The sequence below is a fragment of the Cucumis sativus genome, chromosome 1 (genome assembly GCF_000004075.3).
Source record: "Cucumis sativus cultivar 9930 chromosome 1, Cucumber_9930_V3, whole genome shotgun sequence".
Classification (NCBI taxonomy): Eukaryota; Viridiplantae; Streptophyta; class Magnoliopsida; order Cucurbitales; family Cucurbitaceae; genus Cucumis; species Cucumis sativus.
In genome coordinates, this window is record NC_026655.2 from 23118154 (window position 1) to 23128859 (window position 10706).

The window sequence follows — 10706 nt, forward strand, 5'->3', positions numbered from 1 at the left end:
TTTAAGATATTTATGTAAATTTGTTTTTTTTTTTAATCACTTGATTTATTTTAATAAATCCAATATATAAATTTGAATATATTATGATAAAAATTATTATAAATTACACCGTTATTGAAAATATATATAAAATATAGTAAAATTTATGGATAACATCCATTTTATTTATAAAATCTAAATTTTGTTATATTTATAAATATTCTAGTTAATCATACAAAATAAGTTTTTTTTATTATGCGTCCATCTTTTAAAAAATAAATCACTTAAAGTTTGATGAATATAAAGTAATCTAATCCTATTTGAGGTTGGGTTTACTTTCAAATCATTTAATTAAAGGAATATTGAAAAATAGGTTATATCCTCTCCACGGTTCTATCGAAAAGAATAAAGAGTATAGCATTTCTATTATCAATAGTTTCAAATAGATGCTCGTTCTATTTAGTACCAAAATTTCACAAGTCATTCTCTTCATGTTTTGTCAATGTTGTCATGTGTCTAAAAATATTAATGTTTAGTATCTATGTAATTCACATCGTACTTGTTAAATTGTCATAAATAGTGTAATTTTATACTTTTTTTTTTACAAAATATACATGAATGAATTTTTCATACACATTGGAGAAATTAAATGATATTAGAATATATATATTATATTGTATTTATTTTAATATTATATTTTTCAATATTATTTTCTCGTTGTCTCATTTTTACAACAATTTTCATTTTTAGTAAAATGTCATTTTTCCTATAAGTCAACGTCAATAATATTTGTAACGTTGATATTAATGAAAGAACAACACCAACAATATTTTCTAGTTTGATGTTTATAGAAAATTTCAAAATTTATCCACAATAAACCACTATATGTTTTAGAAATTTACTATATTTATAAATATTTTAAACAATTTTTTTTTAATGAGTTTGTTATATTTCAACTTTTCTTTTAAATAATTCATACATTTGTAAAAAAATGTGATTAACAAACAAACATGACATTTTCAAATATAATAAAATAAATCAAAATAATGATAAAATATTAACAAAATTTTAGGTTTTATCAATCATATATACTAATTTGACGTGTCTGTAATGTTGATAGGTGTCTATCACGCCGATAGAAGTCTATCAATAGCTATAAGCTGATAAATATCAGGAAGTCGGTCTATCAATATAAGTTGACACGGATAAAAAATTATAATTGATAAAACCTAAAATTTTGTTATATTTTATAAATATATCAATTTTACTATTCACAATAATTTCTCTTTTGCTAACCACCCTTGCAAAGAAATGGAAATAAATATTTGTTCTAGGGTTATTTTTAAGCATGATAAAATAAACCAAAGTATTACTGCCTATTTAAGTAAAGCACAATAAGTCTATTCTAGTTTATCACTTTTCAAATGTAGCAAAGTAAACAAAAATATTTACAAAATATTCATAGTTATCTACCGTAAACCACAATAAATCTATCGTAGTCTATCCCAAACAAATTTTAATATTTTTTAGAAATTTCTCATTTAAAATAATCTCTTTATTATTCTAATAAACAAAAAATAAATGTTGGGTTTTTGGTGGTTTGGATGAGAAAGGGAAGTATTGTTTTTCAATTACTATTTTAAAAATTATTTTCATCCCACGATTTTGAAACCTCAAAAATATACTCTTAAAAGAGAACAATTTGTAAATACTAACTAGGAAAAGAAACAAAGAATCAAAGATCATATCATACAAATGCAAATATAGGTATAAAAATGGAAGAATTTCCTACCAAGTTTCACATGCTCCCAGCTTTCCATTCTCAAGAACTTCCATCTACCTTATAAACCAAACATAAAACAAAAACAAAAACAAAAACAAAAACATATATGCAATGAAAAAATTCAATCTAATGGGCTTCAGAAAAGCTATACAAATCTAAAAAATATATATAAGTAGAGATATGGTGTCCTGATGTTACAATGATCTTCTGGAGTTGAATACTTTTTTCTTCTCATCTCTGTATGTGTTTGACTGACTACCTGTCATTTACAAAACTGATCCACATCCACTAAAGCTTCAAGCGATTAAAACTTGGGAACCTATACAAAATTTCATTGCAGTTCTTCATTTGTTCCTGCTATTCCACTCCCATATGATTTGGTACTTGTAAGCTGGTTCTGCTTTATCATCAATTGGATGTACATGTCGAGTTTCGGATCTTCTGAAGATAGCAATTTGGGAAGCATAACCCGGCTCCATGTGACCCAATCCGCCAACCCCACTGAACTCTACAGAGTAGTTGTGTCTTGTGGCTAAATCTCTTGCCCAATGATTAAACTGTTCCCTAGTCCACTCAAATTTGTGATCGTGATTGCGAAATTTGCAAGATTGTAACTGTGTTTTGTCATCTGAATCCCCTTCTTGGCTTGAAAGATTTGATCCTTGGAGTATCACATTATACTCATAGTTCGGAGTTGAAACAACAAGAAGTTTGGGGCAGAATGAACTCAACACCAAATTGCCAAACAGATACGCTTGAGCTTCTTCCATATGCTCAATTACCTGCAGTTGACCAAATATTTTTAGCGACCTGAGAACTACAATGGTTCATTTTAACAACCACCATTTACTACTCTATATTTCACAATAGCAGCAACATTGAGAGCCAAAATCTTCAGAGAGCGATCCAGAGAACTTTTTTTTCACATATTATTAAGCATTTTAGCATTGATGAGGCAGCACCCGACTAGTGCCGTTTGTGTTGACACTTGAGCAATGATTGATAAAAATTATGTGCCAAAGTTAATACATCTTAGAATATACACAGACGTAAGTTAAAAATAAGATTTCCTCCTTTCTTAGTTTCAAGAACAGGCAGCCAACTTAAGATATGAAAATAGCGATAATTAGAGAGTACCTCTAAGCAAGTGGCAATGTCAAATTCACACAATCGTGGATCAAAATCAGTGATGGATCCATCGTAAAGAACAGCAGATTTGATGGGAGTTCGAGGTACATGGATATTTGGTTCTGTACTCAGTTTTGAATGAAGTATCTGCAGGGAAAATCAACAACATTTACTAAAACCACAGGGAGTAGTTTGGGAGCAAGGTGTCAAATTTTTAGTACAAACTTCCATTGTGGGAATTTGGGAGGGTATAACCCTCTTCGGATATTGATATTGCAATACATTTCTATCTTTTACTGTATTTTTGTTGTTCTTGAGCTTTCTTGTTAGGAGGTATCCTAGCGAAATTTTCTTGCACATCTAAATGCTCTCTCCCCATACACACACACGACGATAATGATGATACAAGATTCTAAACAAATTCAGCTGTCCCTCTAAGAGAAGAAATAATTATGTGGTTGCATAAGTTAATTTCAACATATTTTTATGGAAATTTTGTTAGGAGAAAATAGAAAGATCGGTCCACAGGGTTATTCGGAAGATACAAGGAGTTCGTTCGAGGTTTAGCACAACTGTCCAGGTAATTGGGTCAAAAAATTATTTATTATAATCATTAGTTCTTGATTCACAACACTTGCAGCTCCTTTTAATTTCATTAATATGGCTCCCTTGTGTCCATTGGCCTGTACTTTTGTATGGCACGATTTATTTCCTTCATCTAAAACATTTACATCAATTTAAATTAAAATAGAAAGTGAGAAATGAAGAACAAAGTGACCATAAAATATCCAAACCTTTGCTGCACGGCTGAGACTTTTTTGGGAGATATCAACACCAACAATTTTCTCTAAAGATGTCTGGTAGTTTAGTAAAGAATCCAAGAGACTCCCCGAGCCACATCCAAAGTCAACCTGAGATGAGATCCGAAGAGATAAAAGAACAAATTTCATCCATAACTAAAACAGGATGTGAGAAGTTTCAACATACCAATGTACAAGCATGTGATTCTTTGATGTATTTCACAGCAAATTCCACCCGTTGCTTTGACAGTGGAGGACTGAAAAGAGCCTGTTCCATCCTGGCTTCCAAAGGTTCCGTAACGCGTATGAGAGTACATGAGTATTCCAAGCAGCATGAACCTGCAAGATAACCATATCAAGAAATAATAAAATAAATAAAAACAAAATATTTAAGTTGTATCTTTCCAATTTATATATACAACATTAGATTCAAAACATATCTATCATGCTTCAACTAAAGAAGCCTTGCAGTATAGAACAATAGTGCCCCTATAAGCTTTGCAGTGTAATAAGGCAAGACAAAAGAGCTCAGCCCTCCAAGAGAGTGAACCTAAATAACCTGTTGAATTATTGACAGTAGGTTGATCTTGAAATTATAACTTTTCACGGCATTAAAAATTCTTAGTCTTGAAGTCACCAAAACATTAGATAGTTTCCTTTCTTTTACATGATTCATAATTCAGACTTGGATAGCCCTGCTCATAGAATTTTGGAGAGTGAAATACTACAAAAAATTTCAAGTTCAGCACAGGAATAGAGTATTTATTCTTGTAAATTTGTAATCACCAGGTTCCTGATTTGAAATGACTTTGAAAAGAGGGAGAAGGGAACTAACTTGAATCTAACAAGTGGAGTATCCTAGCAGAGTTGAGAGTTGCAGCTAAAATAAACTCTCTAGGGGCCAATTCTGCACAAAAACAAGCAGACTGACCAACAGACATCTGCTGTACAATTGCTTCAAGACATGGAATAACACATCCAGAGCCTATCTCGAACTCATAATCATCATTCTTTTCAATAGTTTCTCTAACTTCCACACCTTCGGCCTTAAGGGATACGTTATAACTGATGCATACTAATGATCCATTAGATGGACTAATATCAGAATCTGAACCATGAATGTTCAAAGAACTATCTCCATATCCAAGATGGGTACAAGGAAATTTCAAATCTTTTGATTTATGCGATATTTCCTCTTGAACTTTACTGTTCAAACCAGAATGAATAGATCTGTAGGAGGCTAATTCTTCAAAGAACCTTTGGGAATTAAATTGAATGAAAAGTGCATCAGCATAAGATGTCAATCTCTCCAAAGACACGTTTAAATCCTTGAAATATATATCCAACCACAAAAGAACTTTTAAAGAAACATTCTGGATTGAATCAAACTGCTTCTTGAAGGTGTCTTTCGGCGAGCATTCCAAAACCAATTCTTGATTTTTGGAATAAATTCTTACTTCACATCTGAAAGTATCTTCTGATTCTACCACTTGTCCTTTGTTTTCAGCAATTGTGCCTCCATTTGTATGTTCTTGCGCTGCTTTTGAATCGGTTACCTGTAAGTTCTGTTTATCAGATGACTTGGAAGATGATGGTATAACACCTATGGAAGAGATGATAGGTTCAGGTAATCTCTGCTGACGACAAAGCGTACAAAGGACATCCCTTGGGAAGGCACCCCTCCAGTTTGCTTTTGTGGTGAACGTTGATGGCAACTGTGCTGTAACCATTGCTTCTCTGGACAACTTATAAATACCACTTGGTGTCTTATTAATAAGCATCCTGTAGATAAATATCTTGTTATACTATATAGTAGCAATGTGCCAACAAGCATTCTTTTATATTTTGCAACTGTTGAAAAAGCCCTCAATGGCAATTGTTGATGTTATCCTCATTGACAAAGAAAGGTGAAGAAATGTTAAATATGCAAAATTCATATAGTAGAGATTCTGGGCCCATGTGACAGTGTCCAATATATGAGCTACCTATAACCATTGTAGTAATTTGAATTGCAACTAACTGATTCATTCAAAGGGCTCCTTCTTTCTTCCCTGAGTTAAAAACAGTTATATTCCACAAGTATAAAGGTTCAACTGTAATAAAAAAACACCAAGCAAAAAGAAGTGACAATGATTGACTTTTGAAGGCAGACTCAATATGGAAACCCATGGTAGGCAGAGCATCAGTAAAAAATACATCTAGTAACGATGGAGGGTGAAGTTGTCACTTATCGACCAACTACATTTATCAACAGTTTGAGGTGTCTATGTTGATTAATGCAGCATGTGTGTGTAGGCATGTGTAAGTGAGAGAACAGCAGGAAAAAGTAACTTATTTATTAGATGATTCAATTGAAAACAGAACTAGAAGAGACCTGTAATATGATTGCAAGCCAATGTTCTCATAAGAAAGATCTTTACTCTTCCACGTGTACCCAATGTTTGCTAAAATTGCATCTCCATATATATCTTGACCACATAAATAAGTTGCTCTTGCATTCAATGGTTCTCTAAAGTGAAGAGCTTTTTTGAAGTCTAAAAGATCTGAAGGTAGATCCGACAGAAAAGTTTCAGAAGCCGCAAAGTACAATCTTGTTTCAGAGGAAGCTCTACCAATAGGCCTAATGAAAAGAAAGACAATGAATTAGCTAGCATAGGAACAATTTATATGAAGAAGGGACCAAGCATCTAATAATATTAAGGAACCATCTTCTAGCATCTTGACATATCATGACAATCACCAACCTTGAGATGAAAACCTTGGCTGCATCACACAAGCCAAGTTGCTTGGCAATAAGATCCAGGTAATACCCAGTTGGAGAAAGGTCGAGGGTTATACTTTCTACAGGCTTGTCAAGAAAATGTGGAATAAGCACGACTTCAATCAAAGATCTTTTAGAAGAAAGAGAGGGCTCAATAACTGATGATGCTATAACTTCAGAAGGGTATGGATTTTTCCTTTGAAGTGAAAGTTGTCCATTAGGAGCAGAAAGGGATTCAGATAATTTTGCAGCTGCCCTCAAGATACATGGGATAACCAAGTATGGATTTGACTCCACATGAGGATCGATCCATTTAGACAAATTACAAATCCTTGCATCATAAGCAAAAATAACCGAGATAGGAACTAAACAATGAGAATCTCCTTCTCTCTGCATAGCATCTCTAAAGTGACCACTGAGTGGGTGAAGGGCTGAAAGAAACTGTAACAAATAGAGAGTAGCGAGACAAAGATCGTCAAAAGAAAATTTTAAAGAGAAAGCATGAGGAATCACTTCATCTTGTTTTCCAAAATGAAACCAGCGCAATATGCATATCATGAAAACAAAGAATATGCATATACATAAAAACAAAGACAGGGAAAAAGCAAACTAAGGTCATAATGTACCATGCATACACTGGGCTTGAAGGAAAATTAATAAAAATAATTATTGCTAGAAATTACTTGAAAAATTAAGGAAAATTCAGTCGATCCCAACAAACTACTAGAGAAACATAAAAGAATAAAACTTAAGAATATATGAGCTTCAGCAATGGCAACTGGATATAGATTAAAGAGTAAAAGAGCAAGGTCAAGATGAGCGAATGCAATTTAGAATTTGATCAACATGTTTATCTTTTTGAGACCGCAATTACTAGCCATTAAGTGACCATAAATGGGTATAGTTTGTTCATTTCAGTCCTAATTAGCCAATTTACATTCTTTATGTTGGAATAATTTAGAATATATGGGAGGCAATCACTTAAACCTTACGCATTACTTTTCTTATCTTCATAATAATTCATAGTGAATAAATTTGATATAATTTACTACTGAAGCACGCAACTAAGCGACGGGAAAAAAAGAAGAAGAGTAAAATCAACTCTAACCTCAGTGCTTAATTCACAAATACACAAAGGAGTTTTAAGAAACTCAGACAAATACAAAACTAAATTGACACCCACCATACTAAGTATGTATTCAAATTGCTGAATGAAAAAGGGAAAATCTTGGAACAAGTGCCTTATTGACTAACAGCAAAATATACAGAGCCTCTCTGACCCAAATACAGCTGTGCAAATTACCAACCTCGCTGGAAAATAAATAGTTGATCCGAGCAACTAATTCATCACATGCTTCCTCTGAAGTTAGATCATTGGTTCTTGTATGTATGCCCAACTGTAAGCAATGGAATAAGCAATAAATCAAATTATCTTGTCTAGTCAAACGGAAGTATGCAATCTTCCCATATAAGAAAATGTAACATTAACCAAGACCTGGAAACTACGAAGTTGATAGATAGACCAGTACAATGTTAATCACAAGTCGATGTAGAACCCAGTACACTGAACTGAAATATTTATATTTAAAACTGAAGTTGGAAGCCTGAGTCAGTGAGGTTTATCATGCTGAACAAGATGTTCATCCTTCTTTCTATTTAAATGACTTGCTCATATGGGGAAAGTTGGATCTAACATGAAAGATTCCATTAATTCTGATTGATCGACAAATGTTGAGACCTTTCACTTGACTCCCCTCTCACCAAATCTAAGCACTTGGGCTCGCCTCACCAACAATCATAGGGGTACAGATATCTTGAATCACAAGGAATATATGGAAGTAAAAACAAAAATGCATGTACATCAATATTAAGAGACCATGAGATTTATCATCTAATGCCTCCTAAATTGAATACCAAAAAGAACCATTTTTAATATTCTAATAATAAAAAATAAATGGCAAAACAAATCCGTAGCATCATCCACCAAAAGAAGGCAAGTGTATTTTTAATAGAGAAATACAATGAAAATTGTTAAAATGCAAATAACCAAACCTTCTCTATGGCTAATTCTGCAGCAGATTGTTCAGCATCTCTCTTTCTTTTAAATGTCCCTGACACAACAGAAACATCTGGAAGCTCTAAATTGCATCGATAAAGACAAGCTCCCTTCTGAGCAATGGCCAACCCGGGGCACCCATTTTGAGGCGGCTCGTGTACTTCCTCAATAGTATAGCAAGCCTTGCTTCCAAACTTTTGGTGAATAACAGCCTTAGGCGTAAGCACTGGTTTCCTCCCAGCTCCTCCAGTTTCCATCAGTGAAAAACTGTGAATTAATGCACGACCAAATTGTTGATTAAACACTCATTTGAGAAAACGAATACGTACATTTCACAAAGAAAATTGACGGCTTTTCGTTAGGGATGGCAATAGGGTAGGGTGGGTTCGGAGATGAACTCTCTATCCCCTTCCCCGTGTGGATTTTTCAACCCTGCCCCGCACCCATTCCCTGATTTGGGGAGTCATCATCAGGGAACCCCCGTTTGAGGATCAAGACTCCAGAGGAAAAGTACCAATTTTTTGTTTTTGTTTTTAGTTGTGTGGATGATCTTCCTCTCTCTCTCTCTCTCTCTCTCTCTCTCTCTCTCTCTCTCTCTCTCTCTCTCTCTCTCCCTCTCTTATATATGAACATTTCTTCTCTAACTCACAGCAAGCGACGTGAGAATGTAGAGCTAGAAATAACGAGTAACAGAGCAACAGCATGAACAATGTAGAGATTCGAACAAGCATTACAGAATCACGTGCAGAGGGAGAGTTCTTGAGGGTTTTATTTTCCTTTCCCTGTAGCCTCTCACTCTACTTTTGGTTTCCATTTTTCTCCATACGTTCTTTATGTATACACTTCATCGTTGTTTGTTTATCATGCTGGTGCAAACAAATTTAGAAAACTAAAGTAATTAAACCAATGACAAAAAATCAGGTTGAAGTTGTTGGCAATCGATCAGGCTAAGAATTAAAACAGTTCTTGAGACAGCTCTTCTTTTTTTTTCGATTATTTTCAGCTATTGTTATTCAAGAAAAGAGAAATCAAACAACTACTCCATTTTTCATCAGATAAATTCTAATTTTAGTTTTTTAAGCGAGAAGAAAGTAATAGATAGATACTGGGAGAATACCAGTAACAAAAAAGGGAGTAGAAAATCAGTGCAAACCCGCTAGGAGGGAAGCTGCGGCGCCGCGAGCGGAGGGAAGACGGCAGCGGCAACAGCCGTGAATGGGAGCAAAGCGGGGGCGACACTCCAGCTGCCGGAGTAGTAGACGGCGTGGAGAAAAAGTATAGACTGAAACAGTATATTTTAATCCTTGTTTGTTCCAGTTATGTGAAATGTAACCAAAATTATTGATTTTAATGCAACAATAAAATAGGTGAATAAGTTTTTTAATTTTGCATTAAAAATGTTATAAATAGTAACAAAGAAACTTAAGAAAAACAATAATAGATATACTTTTTCAAACAAAATCAACTATAAACTAGTATTGGAAACTAAATTCAAGATATAGTGAGAGTTTAATTTACCGATTGAAAAGTATACTCTTTCCTTGTTTAACGAGTTAAGTGTCTTAAAGATAAAAGGGATAAAGAAAAATTGGACAAAAACATTTAGAAAAAAATAGTCTATGGCATTCTTTTTTTTACATATTGCAAATATGGTTATCGACTTTTAAATTTGATACTTTTGCAGTTTAAAAAATGTAGTGACATTGATCTTATTATCATAATTTTTTTTTCTTTTTTGCTATTTTTGCAAGTGACCCATGATAATTTTGAGTAAAATGATGCTAAGTTAGACCAATATGAGGTAAAATTGCATCAAAAGATGAAAAACACCAAAATGCCCGGGAGGGAGGAAGAGGAGTGGAAGGCATAGCAATGCCTGGTGACGCAAATTCTTGATAGCTCCAATTTGGCGAATTGAAGGGATAAAGTGTTGTGGTACGGTGCTTCGAAGATCGTGTTGTGTGCAAGTGTCGAAGCATCACGATGCCATGTCATTTTCTATTAAAATAGATTATCGAATCAGGTCAAGACATTTGGCAGGTGTTCATCTTCCACGCTAATTTATTTTCTATTGTCACATCTTGGATTATAGTGATGCTTGGGGGAAGGTTTTCCCTTGAATTATGTAACTCATCATTGGCTAAACTACACTTCTAGTTAGAACTAAGTAGGTTTTCCTTTATTTATGGATTGATTGCG

At 33.7% G+C, this 10706-nt stretch overlaps 1 protein-coding gene across 2 annotated transcripts; it reads right to left on the reverse strand.

Annotated features, from left to right (window-relative positions):
* Positions 1–1705: 1705 nt before the first annotated feature.
* LOC101215019 (small RNA 2'-O-methyltransferase) lies at positions 1706–9818 on the reverse strand. Of its 2 annotated transcripts, none has more exons than XM_011660746.2 (10): positions 9661–9818; positions 8504–8774; positions 7759–7848; positions 6435–6892; positions 6065–6310; positions 4526–5472; positions 3878–4029; positions 3685–3801; positions 2900–3037; positions 1706–2544 (listed from the first exon to the last, which is right to left on the reverse strand). In XM_011660746.2, exons 2-10 carry the CDS (start codon positions 8762–8764, stop codon positions 2107–2109), a joined length of 2847 nt encoding a protein of 948 aa, XP_011659048.1. In that variant the 5' UTR covers positions 8765–8774; positions 9661–9818; the 3' UTR covers positions 1706–2106. The 2 variants fall into 2 exon arrangements, with proteins under 2 accessions (XP_011659048.1, XP_004135729.1); XM_004135681.3 differs by having other exon boundaries at positions 9625–9818.
* Between the last annotated feature and the right edge of the window lie 888 nt (positions 9819–10706).